General features: G+C 41.4%; 1 protein-coding gene across 8 annotated transcripts in view; it reads right to left on the reverse strand.

Annotated features, from left to right (window-relative positions):
* bmpr1bb (bone morphogenetic protein receptor, type IBb) overlaps nt 1-25,000 on the reverse strand; it is a 100,471-nt gene that overhangs the window by 13,931 nt on the left and 61,540 nt on the right. For 5 of the 8 annotated variants that reach the window (XM_084399920.1, XM_084399923.1, XM_084399924.1 and 2 more), the window contains one exon: nt 22,745-22,904. In XM_084399920.1, coding sequence (XP_084256046.1) covers nt 22,745-22,823 — 79 coding nt within the window. In that variant the 5' untranslated portion in view covers nt 22,824-22,904. Of the gene's footprint in view, nt 1-22,744; nt 22,976-25,000 lie in introns of all 8 variants that reach the window. The other 3 variants (XM_084399921.1, XM_084399922.1, XM_084399925.1) reach the window with 1 other exon arrangement.

A 25,000-nucleotide genomic window follows, 5' to 3' on the forward strand; every position in this document is an offset into this window, starting at 1 on the left:
CTTTATCACTAATGATCGATTTCACTCTAATGTGCAAAACGGCTCAAATACACGAGAGACGAGAGTGTGAAGATCTGTGAGTGTGTGTTAATATTAGTGATTCATCAGCGTGAGTGTGTGTTAATATTAGTGATTCATCAGCGTGTGTGTGTGTGTGTGTGTGTGTGTGTGTGTGTGTGTGTGTGTGTGTGTGTGTGTGTGTGTGTGTGTGTGTGTGTGTGTGTGTGTGTGTGTGTGTGTGAAGAACAGCTCGTACTGTTCTGATATCACAGCTGCCAAGAAGATAAAGCCACAGATGCTCTCGGCCTTGACAAGATTATCACAAATACCCACGAGTCTCTGAGACAGACTGATGTCGCCAGGACCGATCGTGACAGAGACGCTGCAGACGAATCACGTTTCACTACAGGCAAACAATATTACCATACGCTGAAGAAATAAAACTGTGAAGGATTCACTTTAAAACAATTTCCACTCAGAAACTGATAGAAAATCTCAGAAATGATTAGACACGGCAAGTAACACATCGAATTAAACATTAAATAGAAATAATGAAATAGTGTTTTCTTGCTCTAATAAACTTACTGTAAAAACTAATATCCTAAAATATACATTATTATTTTGAATTGTATTTTCTATTCTATAATAACCCTGAATCAGACAGCGTATCATGATCGGCACAGAATCGTTTAGACGACCCACAGATTCATAAAAGCATAAACAACAGCAGATGTGATTGAATAAACACTTGAAATTAATATTATATCAGTATTAGATATTAAAAAATGATAGGAATTTCTCAGTTTGTGGAAATCCATTTGGGGGTCAGAGTATTTATTTATTTCCCACATTAATTTCACACGTCCAGTAAAATGTATGTGTTCTTGTTTCGTTATTACAGTGTGTGTGTGTTATTTCTTTGTTTACCCCGAGAGAATGGAAATGAACTGTGACAACATGCCCCATAGGTCACATGACCATGAAATGGCATAATACATAAAATGTCACCTGATCTCACCAAAATATATACAAGACAAACTAAAATATTTTGTCAATAAAATCCAACTTTTTCCATATAAAAAGAATGGCTTTAACAATAACAAATAAACACATTTTGGAGTCTGACATTGAACACATATTTAGACGTTCAGAAAAACACATGACTGTGTTTATGTGAATAAAGTTGGACAAACTTACAAATCTAACTTTATATAAAGAGCTGTGCACTAATATAGTTGCAATTTGCAACAATTTAAAGACTAAAGCCGTTGAGATCTGCTATATAGTTCATATAGAGTTTTGGGTTACACTTTATTTTACAGAGTCCTTGTTACAAATGTTACATGTAGTTACCATAGTAATAATAACAGTAAATGATGCATAATTACATGCAACTAACCCTCAACCAAATCCTAATCCTACCCTAACCCTATAGTAAGAACATGTAGTAAATTATTATTACTCAGTACTTAAATATATAATTACACTGTAACAATGACGCCTTAAAATAGTGTAACCGAGTTTGCAATAATATATAATATTACACATCCATCAGTTGATATACAGCACAGATATTTTCCACCGTTCTTGTTTTTGCAGTGTTTTCTCTGTATGAAGCTCAGATATAAACACTTCAGCAATAAAAACACACTATCATGTATCATGCTGATAAAGCAGAACGCACAAGTTCATTAATAATAACAGTGCTGCTCTTTTAAAGGCCATTTGTGATATAAACACAAAACATCTGTTTTTATTCTTCATGGCACAGCGATGACACTTCATCTTCATGTATATATATATAGTTTTGCACAGTACACAGGGCTTTGGCAATTCAGATTTACAATTATTTATCAAGCTAATAAAGCAGATTAAACCTGAAAAACAAACGAATATGCTCATCTGGGTATGATATACTCACAATATACTCATGATCATTAGTAAACATCAGCATGACGTCAGCTTACATTCACTCAGACACAGAACAGCAGCTTCACTGCTTACATTACAATGATGTTAATAACACACACTATAAACTATAAACACACAGACACTGCTGCACACACAACGAGACGCAACACACTTCAGTGCAGCAGTCAATCACACTAAAGCAACACACACTGTGTAGATCAGAGATGACCAACCGGCAAGGTCACAGAAACCTGAGACTACCACACACACACACACGCACCCACTCTCACACACACACACTCTCACACACACACTCTCTCACACACACACACACACACACACACACACACACACACGCATGCACACACACACACGCTCACACGCGCACACACACACACACACACACGCGCACACACGCACACACACACGCGCACACGCACTCACTCACACACACACACACACACACACACACGCACCCACTCTCACACACACACTCTCTCACACACACACACACACACACACACACGCATGCACACACACACACGCGCACACACACACACACACACACGCGCACACACACACACACACGCACACGCACTCACTCACACACACACACACACACACACACACACACACACACACGCGCGCACACGCACACACACACGCACATGTATACGCACACGCAGGCACGCACACACACACACGCTCACACGCACGCGCACACACATGCACGCACACGTACATACACACATGCACACACACACGCACGCGCACGCACACACACACACACACACCCACACAAACACACTCACACACCCACACCCACATACCCACACCCGCACACCCACACCCACACACGCACACACAAACACACACACACACAAACAAACACACCCACACACACAAACACACTCACACACACTCACTCACACACACACACACACACACACACACTCACTCACACACACACACACACACACACACACACACACACACATAATTCATAACTGAAGGAGTTTAAGATCTGTGGAGTTCAGCTGTTAAACACTGCTTTCCTTTCTCTTTATTTACACGTTCTGTTCTCGGTCGAGGTGAACAGCGTCGAGATCAACATTCATCTTTACAGACCGGCAAACAGATTCCTGAGATAAAAATATATTTATGTATGTCAGTGTATCAGTCAGTGTAAACATGGATTTACCAATCTGCAGAGATGTCAATTATAAAGAAATATATATATATATAGAGAGAGAGAGAGAGAGAGAGAGAGAGAGAGTGCAAGAGAGACAGAGAGAGAGAGAGAGAGAGTGCAAGAGAGACAGAGAGAGAGAGAGAGAGAGAGAGAGAGAGAGAGAGAGAGAGAGAGAGAGAGAGAGAGAGAGAGAGAGAGGATCAGGTTGTTCAGTTCTCCAGGTGTAGGGAGTAAATCTCGCGGACACACAGTTCTCTGACCTCAGTGAGTTCACACAGGAGTCAGGATTCATCCATCACACACACACTGACCTGCTGAGCTTCTGAGATCTCTGTGAAAACACCGGCTCAAGCAGGGCTGGGCCAGACGACCAGATCAGATCCTCAGTGTTGCTTTAACAATGTGGAAACTGTACGATTCTCACTTTACAAAAAACACACAAGTGCGCACTTACACTGCGATAGAGTCTAGTATAACGACCCCGAAACCCTACATGAGCCCGTTTATCAGTTTGTGTCTAATAATTGTGTAGTTGTAATTGTGTAGCAGTGTCACACAAACAAGAGTTCAGATTTTCCCAAATATCAAATGTGATACTGATTTTATACAACAGTTCAATAAGTTGATATTGTAGTTATATTTTAGACACAGTATTGTCTGTTTTTGCTCTATTTCACCAATGAAAACAGTTCCAACCAAAACCGCAACAGAATTGTCGTGCGCATCCGAGCAACACACAGCAAAGCTTCATTACTGAACGAATGAGGTTTTCTGAACGAATCAATTATTCAATGATTCGTTCATAAAGAGTCACTTGCTTCATTCCTGAATGATTCAGCATTTGAACAAATCGGTTGAATGAATGATTCAATGACTCACTCATTAACACAGTTACTTATCGCCTCTTACTGATGGTTTTAGTATTTCATTATACATTTATTTCATATTTCGATATTCAAAATATTGTTTTTAACTATTAATCTCATAGCATTATTATGCAATTGCAAGTGTAAATACATCTACTAAATGCAGCTTCTGTGCCACTTCTGCAGTGCACAGATGGATTTTTTCATTTGATTGGCAACTTACTTTAGTGTCTTATTATTATAACTGCATTTATTGATTAAATGCAAGAATTTGACATAAAATATGATGCATACATTTGAAAATGTGCCCTTTTAAAGAAATCAATTTAAGCTGAAAAATATAATGCATTAATGAAAAAGTTATTTTATAATCTTAAATTATAAGCTAACTATATAAATATGAAAATCATCAGGATTTTTTTTTATATATATTAATATTAAATTTTCCATACCGAACACCCCTAATCTGAAAGCATCAAATCAGCTAAAATATTTAATAAATCAAATGCACAAGTCTTCATCCGACCCCTATCTGGATTGTGGTTCTGCTGTGACCTTTGACCTGCGAGACCAGAGGATTTACAAGGTGTTTCTCAATGTCAAGGATACTTCCTTGGCAGGACTGGTCCTTCCAAGTCACTTCCTTCCAAGGGTGCAGGGATTTGTATTATTTTGAAGCACCCCCGGACGCCGCCATTGGCTAACGGAACCCCACCTGCAGTTAGCATCCCATTGACTCCCATTCATTTTGGCGTCACTTTGACAGCGAATAACTTCACATCTGAGGCGTTTAAAGACTCCATTTGTCCATTATTTATTTCTAAAGAAACACGAAAATGTATAAAAGGCTCCATTACCTTGTAGCTTACGTTATGGCCCTGTAGAAGCAGTTTTTGTAAAAGTAGGCTAACGATTGCGTCACAGCCACGCGACTCTCTGTCGCACAGTAGGAAATTACCGTATGGACAGGAAGAGAAGCTCGCGGGCAATCGGGAGGACGTCGAGGCAAAATGACAAAGTAATTAATCAGAACACCTACAAAAAGTTTCTCCTGCTCCAAGATCATGGACAGCTCCTACTCACGCTCTCCGTCTCTGCGAGTTTCGGAAGGTAATGATTCAGATTGATCTTGGCACAGCCACTAGAAGACAGACGGTTTGCTCACGTCACATCTACGTCGTCGAGCTCAGTTTGAGTCTGCGCAGTACGCTGGACCCCCAGGAAGTAAAAGTTTCTAATGGGCTTCACTTTGTCTCCGTTGAATCCAATGGGGTCGCTGTGTCCATTTCTTTTACTGTCTATGCTTCCTTCAGAGGCTAGGCGAGGCTCCTCTTTAGCATTCGGAGAACAAGTAAATGGAACAGGCTAGCAAGTGCACGTCAGTGCGTCATTACGTCAGTGAAAATGAAAAACAGAGCGTTGCTATGGACGCAGTTCTGTTCACTCAGGCAATATAATCGTTTTTTAAATCGATAAACTCCTTTTTAATCATATTGATTATTTGACTGGTAAGTGTGTTTAAACAGTGCGGGTCAATTTGACTCATAACATAATGGATGTAATTATTTTTTTTAAACAAATGTTTGGTAACGTAAATATATATTTACATTTGAAAGCATATTGACCCGTTAACGCTCCGACTCCGTTAACGTCCAACATTTTGAATTTTTTGAACAAGATAGCAAAGCTGCACGCATAGGATTGTGGGTGATTTGAGAGCGCGAAGAGCGCGAAGGCTACACATATGCATCCTTTCCTGTATATGGGATATTTTTCGAACGAAGGACTCAGTCCTTGGCGGAAATTCCGAGGATCCTCGACATTGGAACAGTCCCTCGACGGATGTCGATGACGTAGCATCCTCGAAATTCTGGCTTCCGAGGATCCTTCCTTAACATTGAGAAACGCCTACAGTGTCTAATTCCCACATGACAAACTCTTCTGCACAAACACTGACATGAGAGGGTCAGCATTATTAATGTGCTTTTCTAGTAACTCTTTCATAAGATCCAGGTGGAAAAACGATTAATTTACCCTGTTTATTTCTGTCTAACATTATGAGCAATAATAAATCATATGAGCGATCAAACGTGTCGTGTTCAGACCTGACAGTGGCTCAGTCTGTCTCTCAGCGTCTCAGTGTAGAGGTCTGCACGGGCTTTAAACTGAAGCCCGAACCCGGCCCGTACCCGCGATCATTTAACCCGACCCGACAATTACATTTACATGTTAAGCCCGAACCCGACCCGAACCCGAGGTCCACTCTATTTCTCACAGCAAATAAATACCATTTTATATCAAATTCAAACTCGGTAGGCAGCTGACAGAATTTATTTTCTTTGGCGTGCAGGTGAATCCCAAAATATTAGCGAGAAGAAACCGCTCTGGATGAAATGTGAATTTTTAAACAAATTAAATGAACAACAGCAATACCTTATATATGGATCTGTCTGTGAAACAACCGCTGACTTAAACCTTGTTTATACTTTCGCCTGGCACCGGAGCGCGAGCCTCAGCTGACTGCGCGCGCAACTCCCCAAACAGACGAGGCATTTATAGGCTACTTGACGCAACTGTTTTGTTTTAGACTGAACACCAGACCATACAACTGATTTAACTGGGTGCCGGTGTGATGAGATGTACTAATATCCGTCTGCTCGGGCAGATTCGGCTCAAAGTCGTGCATCTTCGGATGCGGAGGCGCGCGCGCTGTTACAATGACGTAATTTTGCCGCGCGCGCGCCTCCGAATCCGAAGATGCACGACTATGAGCCGAATCTGCCCGAGCAGACGGATATTACTTTTTTATTACCTTCGCGCTCATGCGGACGCGTCGAGTATAAACAAGGTTTTACAGCTCAGCCACTTGTTTTTTCATAATTTTTTGCAAGTAGTAGATCTTGGTTTACATTTGGACTTTGGATGTGATCTTAGGCTTGAAAAGGTTGGTGACCACTGCATAACGCAAACCCAGTCAAACGTTTGACTGCAGTATCTTCTATTCTATGCGTTTTATAATCCGGTGCGCCCTATATGAAAACAGTTCTAAAAGAGGCCATTCATTGAAGGTGCGCCTTATAATCCGGTGTGCCTTATAGTGCGGAAAATACGGTATGTATATATATCAAATTTGAGAGAGAGAGCCTGTCTGTGGTCTGTGTAGCCTATGCATTGCACACATTGCACATCTGCTCACGCAACTTTCTCTCTCTCGTGTGCCGGTCACCACAACACAGCAAGCAGGCAAAGCACACGACACGCAAACTATATAGGCTATAGCCTATTTAGTTTTTCTTAGTTACAAACCCGAACCCGACCCGACCCCGAGGCTGTTCAATAAACATTAACCCGAACCCGACCCGAAACCCGCACATTTTTCGGGACCCGTCGGGCTCGGGTCGGGTAGCAGACCTCTATCTCAGTGGCTCAGTGTCTCAGTCTTGCCAACGTCACAGTAAAATCATCAGTGCGATTAAAGCAAGACTGTGGGGAGGTTCACCACACTAACACACACTCCACCTGAACACACTAACACATACTCCATCTGAACACACTAACACACAGTCCACCTGAACACACTAACACACACTCCATCTGAACACACTAACACACAGTCCACCTGAACACACTAACACACACTCCACCTGAACACACTAACACATACTCCATCTGAACACACTAACACACAGTCCACCTGAACACACTAACACACACTCCACCTGAACACACTAACACACACTCCACCTGAACACACTAACACACACTCCACCTGAACACACTAACACACACTCCACCTGAACACACTAACACACACTCCACCTGAACACACTAACACACACTCCACCTGAACACACTAACACACACTCCACCTGAACACACTAACACACACTCCGCCTGAACACACTAACACACACTCCACCTGAACACAAGTGTGCTTTAACAGTTCATCACACTAACACACACTCCACCTGAACACACTAACACACACTCCACCTGAACACACTAACACACACTCCACCTGAACACACTAACACACACTCCACCTGAACACACTAACACACACTCCACCTGAACACACTAACACACACTCCGCCTGAACACACTAACACACACTCCGCCTGAACACAAGTGTGCTTTAACAGTTCATCACACTAACACACACTCCACCTGAACACACTAACACACACTCCACCTGAACACACTAACACACACTCCATCTGAACACACTAACACACACTCCACCTGAACACACTAACACACACTCCACCTGAACACACTAACACACACTCCATCTGAACACACTAACACATACTCCACCTGAACACACTAACACACTCTCCACCTGAACACACACTCCACCTGAACACACTAACACACACTCCACCTGAACACACTAACACACTCTCCACCTGAACACACACTCCGCCTGAACACACTAACACACACTCCACCTGAACACACTAACACACACTCCACCTGAACACACACTCCGCCTGAACACACTAACACATACTCCACCTGAACACACTAACACACTCTCCACCTGAACACACACTCCGCCTGAACACACTAACACACACTCCACCTGAACACACTAACACACACTCCACCTGAACACACACTCCGCCTGAACACACTAACACACACTCCACCTGAACACACTAACACACACTCCACCTGAACACACTAACACACACTCCACCTGAACACACTAACACACACTCCGCCTGAACACACTAACACACACTCCACCTGAACACACTAACACACACTCCACCTGAACACACACTCCGCCTGAACACACTAACACACACTCCACCTGAACACACTAACACACACTCCACCTGAACATACTCCACCTGAACACACTAACACACACTCCACCTGAACACACACTCCACCTGAACACACTAACACACTCTCCACCTGAACACACTAACACACACTCCACCTGAACACACTAACACACACTCCACCTGAACACACACTCCGCCTGAACACACTAACACATACTCCACCTGAACACACTAACACACTCTCCACCTGAACACACACTCCGCCTGAACACACTAACACACACTCCACCTGAACACACTAACACACACTCCACCTGAACACACACTCCGCCTGAACACACTAACACACACTCCACCTGAACACACTAACACACACTCCACCTGAACACACTAACACACACTCCACCTGAACACACTAACACACACTCCGCCTGAACACACTAACACACACTCCACCTGAACACACTAACACACACTCCACCTGAACACACACTCCGCCTGAACACACTAACACACACTCCACCTGAACACACTAACACACACTCCACCTGAACATACTCCACCTGAACACACTAACACACACTCCACCTGAACACACACTCCACCTGAACACACTAACACACACTCCACCTGAACATACTCCACCTGAACACACTAACACACACTCCACCTGAACACACTAACACACACTCCACCTGAACACACTAACACACACTCCACCTGAACATACTCCACCTGAACACACTAACACACACTCCACCTGAACACACTCCACCTGAACACACTCCACCTGAACACACTAACACACACTCCACCTGAACATACTCCACCTGAACACACTAACACACACTCCACCTGAACATACTCCACCTGAACACACTCCACCTGAACACACTAACACACACTCCACCTGAACATACTCCACCTGAACACACTAACACACACTCCACCTGAACACACTAACACACACTCCATCTCAAGTGTGCTTTAACAGTTCACCACACTAACACACACTCCACCTGAACACACTAACACACACTCCACCTGAACACACTAACACACACTCCACCTGAACACACTAACACACACTCCACCTGAACATACTCCACCTGAACACACTAACACACACTCCACCTGAACACACTAACACACACTCCACCTGAACACACTAACACACACTCCATCTCAAGTGTGCTTTAACAGTTCACCACACTAACACACACTCCACCTGAACACACTAACACACACTCCACCTGAACACACTAACACACACTCCACCTGAACACACTAACACACACTCCGCCTGAACACACTAACACACACTCCACCTGAACACACTAACACACACTCCACCTGAACACACTAACACACACTCCGCCTGAACACACTAACACACACTCCGCCTGAACACACTAACACACACTCCACCTGAACACACTAACACACACTCCACCTGAACACACTAACACACACTCCACCTGAACACACTAACACACACTCCATCTCAAGTGTGCTTTAACAGTTCACCACACTAACACACACTCCACCTGAACACACTAACACACACTCCGCCTGAACACACTAACACACACTCCGCCTGAACACACTAACACACACTCCGCCTGAACACACTAACACACACTCCACCTGAACACACTAACACACACTCCGCCTGAACACACTAACACACACTCCGCCTGAACACACTAACACACACTCCGCCTGAACACACTAACACACACTCCGCCTGAACACACTAACACACACTCCACCTGAACACACTAACACACACTCCACCTGAACACACTAACACACACTCCGCCTGAACACACTAACACACACTCCACCTGAACACACTAACACACACTCCACCTGAACACACTAACACACACTCCACCTGAACACACTAACACACACTCCACCTGAACACAAGTATGCTTTAACAGTTCACCACACTAACACACACTCCGCCTGAACACACTAACACACACTCCACCTGAACACAAGTATGCTTTAACAGTTCACCACACTAACACACACTCCGCCTGAACACACTAACACACACTCCATCTCAAGTGTGCTTTAAAAAAAAAAAAAAAAAAAACAGAAAATAAAATAAACAAAACAAAATAAAATCGAAAGTACAGAAAATAACAAAAAGTAGAGAAAATAAAACAAAATAAAAAGATCAGTATCAAAACAAAAATATAACTACATTTAATAAATCTTTTAATATTCAACATAAAGTAAATGTTCAGTAATCACTATTATCCAATGACAAAAAAATAGACAGATGAAATTCAGATGAAAAGCCATGATTAATATGAGCATTACCATTTAATAAATGTGTTGAGATTTAGTGACATCTGTGGTCAAGAGGAAAGTTGACATCTCTCGACTATAAATCATGTTGGATGAAAACATCTGCGCACTGACTGACAGTGAGACTGTAAACTGATGTAAACTCTGCTGTTCGTGAGCTCATGTCGTCCTGAGAGAAACAGAACAGGGTTTGGACTCTCGACTGATGTTTGGAGTGAAACCGGACCGGGACGGAGAGAAGAACAAAAGCATGTGACCCTTGTGCTGTTCCACACCATGTTTAGACACACAGAGATCTCACACACACACACCGTGTGTTTCACGCATGCAGCTGCTGCGATCGGTCATGTGAGAGTGTGCCAGTGTCACAGTAACTATTATTACTGCAGTCACCTTCTCTCACACACACACACACCGCCCGCTGATATTTCCCTACAACCATCTCAAGTCACATCCACACACACCAACAACATTTGATTATCTTTTCTGACCAGAACACTCTCGCCTTCTGTCATTGGTCAGTCAAGCAGAAACACCTTGAACTCACGCTATTGGTTAATATCGGAAGAGTTTGGATCAAACTATCCAATCAATCATAGAGTCAATGTGTTTCCCTCTTTAAGATATCAACCAAAAAGATAGTTTATTCATAAACCATGTTGGCGGAGGCTATTTACACCCACTGACGTCTGATTGGTCCAGACAAAATCCCGGAAGAATCTGGATTGTTAACAGCACTAATAGTGTGGAAGTGATGCATGTGGCAGAAAGTTTTGATGCAGTTCGAATCCGCCATTTGCCGAACTCACTCTATTCCCCTTCCCCACCACATATCAGATCAGAAAAGCATTTATTTTCAATAAAAAATTAGCTTCGGTTAAACAGGCGTATAATAATTTGGGTAAATGTGTAAGCTAGATTTATGCCTATTTTTTCACATCTTCATGGACACAACAATGATTTCCCTCGTGTGGTAATATTTTTCCTTGTAATAATGTATAGTTTGCAAAAATGAGAACTGCTGCGTCTGTGTAGATGAGAGAAGCAAAGTGTATGTGCGTTGTGCACACGCTACATTATGGCCAAGCATGCGCCCTTAAAGCTACAATATGCAAGATTTTCTGCCTCTAGAGGGCGCTACATTCCAAACAACAACAACGGCGTAGCTTGATGACGATGTGAAGGAGCGTGGAATGATGGGAACTGTCGTTTTAAACTCCACTGTGGATGTAAATCAGTCAGACGGGAATCGAAAAATCATGTTCATGGATGAGGCTAAGATCTTTTTTTATAATGACATGCTTTTTGTGGCGAGGGGGGCGTGGTTCAGCGCGGTCTGTAATGGGAGAGAGAAGAGACGAGCAAGTAGGTCAAGTGCAAATGACGAACACCTGTGTCTTATTGCCGTGATCCGCGTGGAGAGGCCGCTTATAAACCGCGCTGGAATGAGAGAGAGAGACTGGAGAGAGAATTGGACGCAGAGAAAGAAAACCGGTGGATCCGAGCTCTCATTTTTGAACTGTTTTGTGCCGTCGCGGTTGCCACGGTGAATGCGCGTTGTGCGCGACTTTTGTTTGTTTTGCTTTATTTTAATAAAGTACGAGTCCCAGTCATGCCGACCCCTGTCTTCTTCCTTCCTGACTCTCGAACCTCATCACACTTTTATTTCATTAAAATGAATTAACCGCAAGAAAAGTAAGGTGTAATACTACATTGGTTATCATAGATGTTACTGTATGTGGAATTCATTGTTGTGATAACGCGGCGCAGTTTTACGTGTTCTAAACAATTGTTGTAAAAGTGCATTCGAACATACCCACATCATTTGCCAAAATACTGATTAATCTTTATGTATAACACATGCTATATTTATTTACATGGCCATAAACACCAGACGTGATAAACAATGTCAATAAACTAAACACAAATCTAAAGCAATAATACTTTCCTTACATAAACATAACTATTACCGAATGTTACATTTGGAAAATATAAGATAGATTAAGCATGCTTTGTCGACAGAACCAGCTGCAATCGGTAAAGAATAATTGTGTTCCATAACGACTGCACGAAACAAGCTAACGTGTGTTGCTTGATAGACGCTACAACTACAACTTCCGCATTTGTCCAGGACTCCACGCAGTACGAGCGGAAACCGAGGATAACGCGGATATGACGCCATTGACTGGCGACTCCCAGCTCCCCCCTGCTCTAACGCCCCGTTTCCTTGGTTAAAAGCGCAATTTTCTCACGATTTAAAAATAGTTGGAAACATTTGGGATATTGTAAGTAATCAACTTAACAAAATATATAACACTGGCCTTGAGATTATGGGATATTTTAATGCAAAATTCTTGCATATTGTACCTTTAAAATAGCATCTGAATAACATGCGCAACGCGCCACTGACTTTAGACGAGGTTTCTCCTGGTCAGTGGAGGAATTGTTTTCTGAAACTGCAAAATAGCACCAGGGAACGTTTGCGCCGGAACACGCCTCCTCTTTTCGCTGAACCGCCCCCGGGAGCGCAAGTTCATTCCCTAATTTACCGACGTGCGTCTGTGGAGGGAAAAGTCCGCTGTGCGCGGGTGCAAAATAGTAATGATACATGCGTCAGTGTACAAAGTCAGTTGCGCTGGGTGCAAGATAGAGCCCAATATGTTATTATTCCATACTGTTTAATGCACAACAACACTGAGGTGCAAAAAGTTTCTGCATCTATTTATAAGTATAAATAGCATCTAACTACTATTTACACTTATTGCAAAGAAAATGCAGCTCTCTCATGTATTTTCAAAAGAATGAACAATTCATTCTTGTTTAATGAACAAGATAATAATCATAAATGTTTCTTGAGCATAAAATCATCATATTAGAATGATTTCTGAAGGATCATGTGACACTGAAGACTGGAGTAATGATGCTGAAAATTCAGCTTTGATCACAGGAATAAATTACACTTTACTGTATATTCACATAGAAAACAGCTGATTTACATTGTAATAATATTTCACAATATTACTGTTCTTTTGTCTAGACTTTAAAAACATTAAACATCTTACCAATCCTGAATGGCAGCGTATGTAGATAGTACACACACACACACACATATACATAAGTCACTCTGGATCTGCTTGATGCATAAATGTAAACGCATTCAGTTAAAAAGTTGAATGAATATATTTCATTCCATTCAAAATAATTACTTTCATTTTATGGGCATTTTAAGAGATTTCCCAGAAAGCCTTCAACATGGAGCCGAACAACACGAGCGGTCACGATCAAGGCAGTTTGGGGTTGACTACGAAAATATTTCAGTTGCATTTAATTCTTTTTTTAATTGCAATATAGCTAATTAAAATTCAACCTCCAGTTGTGGCCAATTTAACTCAAACTCTCGCACTGAAAGGAGCCGATTCTGGACTTTATGAATGTCGTTCAAGGCCGAAAAGAAAATAAGTTACATTGTATCGACATTTTAATATAGAATCAGCACAGAAACAAAATGTGTGTGAAATGAGATACTAGTAACACTTTCGCGGATGTTCCGCATCATAACAAGCAAAGCGCCTCAACTGAAAGAAATGCTGCGCTGCCAAAACGCTCTCAAGCGCCCACAGCTAGGCGTTTAGCAGAGACACGTGACACACCTTTGGTGGACACACGGCCTATAGCCTGAGTTGACAGAGAAAGTTGATGATCAGCATCATGGTACCAACAAAGCCTGGTTGGATTGGTTTGGTTTTGTCAACTCGAAACTAATCCTGTAACCCTGAGTTTGGTCAACTAGCATCATGGTACAGGCCCGAGGACAGAACACTCATCCGGTCAGGAACAGAGTCTCTTTGAGGAGTCTGAGCTTCGGTCCCCGGGGTCCGGGGCCACAGGTGCAGCTCAACATCTGACTGAGGATCGGGTTCAGTGTGCGGGAATCTGATCCGGATCCGGTCAGGAACCCGTGGGTTTTCCCGCGCTACTCGGATTGGTTACGGAAGCTCGTCTGTGATGATAACTAATGAGAGGAGCGGCTGCTAAAGTGTTGAATTAGAGGAATGTGATAAAAGCAAACACCACTCGAGTGTGTTCAAGTGGAGTTTTGTTGTTGTTGTCATTTACAGGCGTCACATGATGCAGAACAAGTTTTTTCCTGCTTGAAATGTTTTTTTCACAACTCAAACTGTCCATTTATTAAAACTAAACTACAAAAACAACTCATTGCTAAATCATAATATAAGAATTAGCTGTTCAGTGTTGAATCACAATTTACATATATAGATATACAGTATAATATATTTACATATAGAGTATAAAAAAATGTTTGGGGCCTATAAGAATGTTGAAATAAGTCTCTTCTGCTCAACAAGCTCAAACAGTGGAGCGTTGGCGCTTGCAACGTCAGGGTCATGGGTTCGATTCCCAGGGAAAGCCAGAACTGATAAGATTTAAAACAGAAAGCAAGAACTGTAAAAATGTGTACCTTGAAATGCAATGTAAGTCGCTTTGGATAAAAGCGTCTGCCAAATGTAAAACAGTAATATTGTTAAATATTATGAGAATTTAAAATAACTTAAAATATTTTTTTATTTGAATATATTTTAAAATTTAATTTATTCCTGTGATCAAAGCTGAATTTTCAGCATCATTACTCCAGTCTTCAGTGTCACATGATCCTTCACAAATCATTCTAATATGATGATTTGATGCTCAAGAAACAGTTATGATTATTATCAGTGATGAAAACAGTTAATATTTGTGTGGAAACTGTGATACATTTTATTTTTCAGGATTCCTTGATTAATAGAAAGTTCAAAAGAACAGCATTTATTTGAAATAGAATATTTTGTAACATTATAAATGCATTTACTGTCAATCCATTTGAGTCCTTGATGAATAAAAGTATTAATTTTGTTCATAAAACGGTACAGCGGCACACAGTCTTAGCTGTTTTAAAGACATGTTTAATTGTCAAAGAAAAGGGAGAGAAACCACGTGTTCCTGAGAAGGAATACAGTCATATTTGGCAGGAACTCATAACCTTGAAAACAGCAGCGGTGTTATAAGAGACGCAGCAGATCTGATTCAGGAACACATCAGGAACGAGCTTCATAAGAGACTCGACTCACGACTTATACAATATCTGATATCTCAGAGTTTGAGTTGCAGTGGTGAATAAATCAAATGAATAGAAATACTATTTAAACTGCACATTTTTTATTTGCACTAAACTATTTGTATCGATCTTAATGAAATAAGTCTGTTTATAATCAATATTTTGTATAAATATTGCATCCAAATCACGTATAAAGACCAGCAGAAGATGTTCTGCTGAGCACAGTATCATTTTTTCCACTCAAATATGAAGCAGCACGACTGTTTTTAACATTAATAATAATCATAAATGTTTCTTGAGCATCAAATCATCATATTAGAATGATTTCTGAAGGATCATGTGACACTGAAGACTGGAGTAATGATGCTGAAAATTCAGCTTTGATCACAGGAATAAATGACACTTTACTGTATATTCACATAGAAAACTGATGATTTACATTACAATAATATTTCACTGTTTTTACTGTATTTTTGATCAAAGAAATGCAGCCTTGGTGAGCAGATCTTAATTATTCCCAACCTTTGACAGCTAGCGTAATTATTTGAATGGTGATTTATGAACATTGCCTCCTTTTTAAGATTTTTATTTATTTATTTTATTTAAACTGCACATTTTTAATAACACGATTTTAACTGATCCCAGTTCAATAACCAAATAAAACAATTCTATTTACAGTCAATATTTGTATCATTCTTTGTTTTTACCTGATATTAATTTAGATTAATTTTTCATTGCAATGCATTCTGGGAATTGTTTATGAAAGATGCACGCCTTAGCACACACACACACACACACACACACACACACACACACACACACACACACACACACACACACACACACACACACACACACACACTCACTCACTCACTCACTCACTCACTCACTCACTCACTCACACACACACACACTCACTCACTCACTCACTGACTCACTCACTCACTCACTCACTCACTCACACACACACACTCACTCACTCACACACACACACTCACTGACTCACTCACACACACACACACACACACACACACACACACACACACACACACTCACTCACTCACTCACACACACACACACACACATACACACACACACACACTCACTGACTCACTCACTCACTCACTGACTCACTCTCACACACACACACACACACACACACACACACTCACTCACTAACACACTCACTGACTCACTCACACACTCACTCACTCACTCACTGACTAACACACTCACAAACTCACTCACACACTCACTCACTCACTCACACACTCACTGACTCACTCACACACTCACTCACACACTCACTCACACACTCACTCACTCACTTTCTCATGCATGCGCACACACACACACACTCACTCAATCACTCACTCACAAACACACAAACACACACACTCACTCACTCACACACACACTCCAACACACACACACACACACACACACACACACACACACACACACGCACACGCACACACACACACACACTCCTGGGAACATTGCCTGTGTCTCTCCTCATCACTTCAGGCTCCCTGTGGGAATTTGCCGTTGTAATGAGAGTGTGTTGATCCACACGAGGGGAAGAGCATTCGGGAAGGAGGAACTCCTGATGAATCATGTGCGGGAGGAACCGTGAAGGTCTGCTGCGTCTACACACACACACACACACACACACACTTCTCTCCCACTCCAGTCTGTCCTTGACTCATGATTTCATCTTATCGAGAGCCGGAACGCAGAACGCTTCACAGAGACCAGCAGCACCTGCTCGAGTCCAGGTGGACAAAACACACACACATCAGGACAAATCACGTCCTTTTCTCAAAGACTCATCGGTGACACTTTACAATAAGCTTCATTAGTTAACCACGTTAGTTAACATGAACTAAGAATGAACAATACTTCTACAGCATTTATTAATCTTAGTTAATATTAATTTCAACATTTACTAATACATTATTAAAATCAAAGGTTGTATTTGTTCACATTAGTTAATGCACCGTGAACTAACATGAACACACAATGAACAGCTGGATTTTTATTAACTAACATTAACAAAGATTAATAAATACTGTAACAAATATTGCTCATTGTTGGTTCATGTTAGTAAATACATTAACTAATGAACCTTATTGTAAAGTGTTACCAATTCATCAAATATTAAGAGAGTTTATGCTTAAAACAGTGGGGTCGGAACAATAATGTATGAGTTTCTTTCTTGTGTGGAACATAAAAGAAGATATTTTGAAGAACGTGGGTTATTAAACAAAAGTTGGTCCCCATAGACTTCCATTGTTTTTGTCATACATTCATTTAGTTTTTGGGTGCACTGCCCCTTTAAGTGTGTTTTATGAGATGTAAGAGATGAAGCGCAGTTTCATTTATCAGACATCAGAATAATAAAACTTCTCAAGGAAGAGAAGAGAGGATGAGAAGAAGGTCCTTCATAAGCGCAGATGTGTTGGAGTTGTTATCTCCACACTGACCTTGCCATAAAACACTGAAGGCACCAGTTCTCCCTCTTATCAGTCTGCCGAGCCTGAAACACTTTAAACACACGATTACTGTGAAACACGGACGTGTTGGACGTTTCCACATCTTAGAAAGGCTGAGGAATGCGTGCGCACAGACGAGTCTTAAACTCAGAGACACAAACCGCAACAGCGGCTGAATCCGGCACGTACACCGAGCGGTTTAGAAACGGCTAAACCCGTCTGATGATGCTCTCCTGCACAGGTGGAGATCAATGCATGTACAGAAGCACAAGTCAACGGGACACTAGTGTTCGCTACACATTCACTTTTAGAATGTGACATATTTCTGATATGCAAAGGCATTTCAAACTTTGTTTATGTTTTTGAATTAAGTGTATTCTGCTCACCAAAGCTGCATTTATATGAAATATACAGTAAAAATAATGAAATATTATTGCAATCTAAAATAATTTATTCCTGTGATCAAAGCTGAATTTTCAGCATCATTACTCCAGTCTTCAGTGTCACATGATCCTTCAGAAATCACTCTAATATGATGATTTGATGCTCAAGAAACATTTATGATTATTATTAATGTTAAAAACAGTTGTGCTGCTTCATATTTGAGTGGAAAAAAATGATACTGTGCTCAGCAGAACATCTTCTGCTGGTCTTTATACGTGATTTGGATGCAATATTTATACAAAATATTGATTATTAAACAGACTTATTTCATTAAGATCGATACAAATAGTGCAATTAAAAAGTTCTATTTCTATTCATTTTATGTATTTATTTTTTATTCAAAAAGAGACAAAGAACATTAATCAACACTCAGAAGTCCCTGTGCTGGTGATATTTATTCTCACATTAATGTGGAAACTGTCATACACCACCATTCACAGTTCAAAGAAAGATGTTTAAAAAATAAAAATAACTTTTGTTCATCAAGGATGCATTAATGATCAAAAGTCACAGTAAAGATATTTATAATGTAACAATGAATGCATGTACAAAAGCACAGGGCAACCAGAATATGGTAATTATGATGGTAAGTTAGCAGCTCTGCAAAATGACAATTAAAGATTGAAAGATAGAAAAAGTTGTCTTGTGAATATGAATCATCCACAATAATAGCAGGGATGTGTATGAAAATAAACACGGTACATGATGATTTCATGTTGACTTCAGTAACTTTAAAAAACAATCTAGTTTCCTAATCTAGTTGTGGAATAAACCTGCCATTGTATGTTATGAATGTTGTTGCCTCAGGTACAAATCGCTTTTGTTGCTTTGGATAAAAGTGTCTGCTAAATGCATAAATGTAAACGTAACAAAACCATAATCAATACAAACACACACCGACCGACATGCATGAAGCTTGGTGCAGTTCACTGTGTGTGTCGGGCAGCAGCTGAAGCAGTAAATCCTGGAGAACACACACCAGCTGCGGGATATTTCTGACACACACGGGTTTCAATTATTTAGGTGAGGGCGAGTGTGTGTGTGTGTGTGTGTGTGTGTGTGTGTGTGTGTGTGTGTGAGTGTGAGTGTGTGAGTGTGTGAGTGTGTATGTGTGTGTGTGAGTGTGTGTGTGCGTGAGTGTGTGTGTCTGTCTGTGTGTGTGAGTGTGTCTGTCTGTGTGTGTGTGTGTGTGTGTGAGTGTGTCTGTCTGTGTGTGTGGGTGTGTGTGCCTGTGTGTGCGTGTGTCTGTCTGTCTGTCTGTCTGTCTGTCTGTGTGTGTGTGTGTGTGTGTGTGTGTGTGTGTGTGTGTGTGTGTGTGTGTGTGTGTCTGTGTCTGTGTGTGTCTGTCTGTGTGTGTGTGTGTGTGTGGGGGGGGGGGGGGTGTGTGCTTGTGTGTGCATGTGTGTGTGTGTGTGTGTGTGTGTGTGTGTGTGTGTGTGTGTGTGTGTGTGTGTGTGTGTGTGTGTGTGTGTGTGTGTGTGTGGGCTGTGAGAGTGGAATTGATTTTACAGTCTGACGCTCAACTGCGTGTTTAACAAGTGTTTGACAGTAGATCACTTCTCCACGTCTCAGACTTCGCTAAATGCCTCACTGACAAGCAAAAACCCAGAAGCAGCGACACACACACGTCAAGCTCATCACACACACACACGTCAAGCTCTTCACACACACACACACACACACGTCAAGCTCTGCAGCTTCATCACTAAACTTTATACACGTTAAAGCACAATGAACCGCGACATGTTGTTAAAAGTTAATTTGTCACCACATCTGACAGCTGATCAGAAACTTTTCAGTTACCAAAAAAACAACAACAAAAAAAACATTGTAACAAAAATCTTAGACATGTTTTGCATAGCTAGCCATGCATATTTTAAATATGAGCTGAAATGGAGTCTGAATGTCAATTCTACACATTAATAAAAGTTTATGAATCATCCACATTAAATATTCAACATGAAGTTGATGTGCTGCTGTGTGGCAAACTTCCTAAAACTATTTCAAACAGCATTTTTATTATTCTTTTTATCATTATGATTCATGATTATTCATCACGTTAATGGACAGACTTTTAAAAGTTGATTTGTCACGGCAGAGATTTGACAGCTGATCAGAAACTGCACACAAACATTTCAACCTCCAACGACACATGAAATAGACTCTGAAAGTCATTTTTACATTTTAACAAAACCTTATAAAGACAAAAATGTCTTCTTAAAATGAATCGGTCACAATTCATTAAGAGTCCTGACAACTCCCTAAAACCGTATTTTTTTGATTCTTTCATAATTATTATTCATGAATACTCCTACTAATTGACACACAACTTGTTTGTATCTTTACATGTTCATCTGTCACCGCAGGAGCATTCCTAAAACGCACACATGCACATACAGTCAAACCAACACTTCTCACACACCTTCAACATTTCTCACATTATCACAGTTTATTCGCTATAGTTTAGAAAACGGTAATAAAATATGAGCAGAACTCAGTTGATATTTGACTGGTTTTGTCCGTCCTTCTGTTAGACTGTCTCACACATGAATTATGTTGAATATCTGTCAGCTGTTAAATTTAACTACACAATTAGATAATACCAGTTTAGCTCAACCAATCACCAAGCAATGCTCCAGAATGTATTTTATGTAGTTCTCCCCGGTGCGTATCTGGCACTGCATTTCTGGCGCCCGTCCGACAAATATTATTTTTTCCCCAGGTTTTTTTTATTGATTATAAACCCAAATAAGAGTTTAAACAGTGACAAAAACCATAGATAAACACATTGTGTACCAATATTAATACACAACAACAACAAAAACTGAAGAAAAAAAAACATCTTAAAGCTGTTTATGACATTTGTAAAACAACCATCAGAAAAACCAAATCTTCCTCCTTACCCATCAGGCCCAACTGTCCTAAATAGGGCTGGTTAAGAAAGGACTCTTTAATATACAGAAAGAGTGCACAACTTCCACAACTTCTTTGAACACTTCTCGAGGGAAAATCATATCTTTTCTAACTGAATAAAATAGAGAACATCTGATGGCCAACGAGAATGTGAAGGGTGTATTCTGACAAATGTGACCCTGGACCACAAAACCAGTCACATGGGTACATTTTTTGAAATGTTGCAAATAAATAAGTTGAATAAATAAGCTTTCCACTGATGTATGGTTTGTTAGGATAGGACAATATTTGGTCGAGATACAACTATTGAAAATCTGGAATCTGAGGGTGCAGAAAAATCAAAACATTGAGAAAATCTGCTTTAAAGTTGTGCATTTATGTTGCCGATTGTGCTGCATTCACTCACACAAATACATGTTTTATATATTTACGGTAGGAAATTTACTAAATTTCTTCATGGAACATGATCTTTACTGAATATCCTCATGATTTTTGGCATAAAAGAAAAATCTATAATTTTGACCCATATATTGTATTGTTGGCTATTGCCACAGATATACCCGTGCGCCTCGTGACTGGTTTTGTGGTCCAGGGTCACACATATTCTAAACATGAAACAATGTCGTGCCTCGAAAGGTGTGTCAGTCCCGGACCAATGGTGAACAGCAGATCACAGAAAACACACTGAGACTCACCCTGAGCGTACGAGTGCATCATTCCCAGCAGAACCAGTAGTGGCGTCCAGCGTCTCCCAGTCCCAACCTGTCGCTCCATCCCAGCCCGCGCGACCAGGGCATGGAAACACACACTCACACACACTCCTCCCTCCACAGTTACTCCACACTGACGGTCGGCCTGCGACGCACAGAGAGAAAGAGGGTGTTACTCTCTCGCTGCGTTTGGGACGGCCCCTTCACTCCGGACACCTTGTGGAGAGACAATAAAAGCAGAAGTTGATCTCGACCGGGACCCTCCTCTCACACACACACACACAGGAGAGAGGGAGGGCTGATGAAAGGAGGTCGACCCCCAAAAACAGCCCCCAGCGCTCGGCGGGTCACGTGACCACAGCGCATTAACTCCTACAGCAACAGTTTATTAGCTAGAATTCACTTCAGGAATCGCCTGTGCAAAACTCTCTGACATTAATGATAGAGTGTTAGCGCGTTCTGGGAAGATGCTAACTCAAACCAAGTTTTTTTTATTACATTTTCTCCAGACATATAAAAGGTACTCCAAAATTTACAAATGAGACAAGGTGTCTGAATAAATAAATGTAAAAACAACAGAAAAGTTCTTAAACCATTTTTTTCTCATGCATTTACTAGTATGTTTTCTGTACGGTTTGGAAACTGAAGCCCTAATACTTGTGGTTTGATCACATCATTATGAGCTCTAGTACAATACTGATGATTGAATTTAAGGAAGCTACTGCAACAGTTTATTGGCTGGAATTCATTTCATGAGAATAATTGCCTGTGCAAAAACACTCTGACATCCTGATAATTTACTCTCCTCCATGTCATCCATGATGTTCATGTCTGTCCACTGGTTTGTCTAGATCAGACTCTTATTCCTCGGCTGGATCGTGTCGAGACTTTGAAGCTGCACTGAAACTCACATCTGGACCTTCGACCCGTTGGACCCCATTGAAGACACTATATGGAGAAACATCCTGGAATGTTTTCCTCAAAAACCTTCATTTCTTTTCCACTGAAGAAAGAAAGACATCTTGGATGACATAGGGAAGAGTAAATTATCAGGACATTTTATTACTGAACTACTCCTTTAAACAACTATAGTTATCAACACTGAACTAACAGTTCATGGAAAAGTCCTCCAGGTAGTTTGACATCAAAAACATGAAAGCAAATTTCACTCCATGTATTCTCACTCAGAGGGCTGTAAAACTAGGGGTTGGTTAAGCATTTCCTTATTTCCCCTTCAGGGTGCGAGTGCTTGATTGACAGCTCATTATGTGTGGGATAAAGAACACAAAGCATCCAGTGAAAACACAACAGTGCATGAGGAAAGCCACTGATACGTCAGGTGATGTGGGACTCTCACCTCGGGCCACGGCACGCCTCCTCTCGCCCTGATCTCACCCGAGCCAACACTACAACTGAAGCTGAGGAGGAGTTAGCGCCGTTACTGAGATTACATCACGACCGAGAGCCGGAACTAGCATGTTAGAGGAACTTCACATGTTCAGCAGATCAGATGCATTGTTTTCCCCTGCAGGGCCAGAAAACAGGTGGAAAATCCCAGAGATCCCAGAGAACCAGAGATCCAAGAGAACCAGAGATCCAAGAGAACCAGAGAACCAGAGAACCAGAGATCACAGAGATCCCAGAGCACCAGAGAACCAGAGATCCCAGAGAACCAGATAACCAGAGCACCAGAGAACCCAGAGATCCCAGGGAACCAGAGATCCCAGAGAACCAGAGATCCCAGAGAACCAGAGCACCAGAGAACCAGAGCACCAGAGCACCAGAGAACCAGAGCACCAGAGATCCAAGAGATCCCAGGGAACCAGAGATCCCAGAGATCCCAGAGAACCAGAGCACCAGAGAACCAGAGCACCAGAGAACCAGAGCACCAGAGATCCAAGAGATCCCAGAGAACCAGAGATCCAAGAGAACCAGAGATCCAAGAGAACCAGAGAACCAGAGAACCAGAGATCACAGAGATCCCAGAGCACCAGAGAACCAGAGATCCCAGAGAACCAGATAACCAGAGCACCAGAGAACCCAGAGATCCCAGGGAACCAGAGATCCCAGAGAACCAGAGATCCCAGAGAACCAGAGCACCAGAGAACCAGAGATCCTAGAGAACCAGAGAACCAGAGATCCTAGAGAACCAGAGAACCAGAGATCCCAGGGAACCAGAGAACCAGAGCACCAGAGAACCAGAGATCCTAGAGAACCAGAGAACCAGAGATCCCAGAGAAC

The sequence above is a fragment of the Rutilus rutilus genome (genome assembly GCF_951802725.1).
Source record: "Rutilus rutilus genome assembly, chromosome: 25".
Lineage (NCBI taxonomy): Eukaryota > Metazoa > Chordata > Actinopteri > Cypriniformes > Leuciscidae > Rutilus > Rutilus rutilus.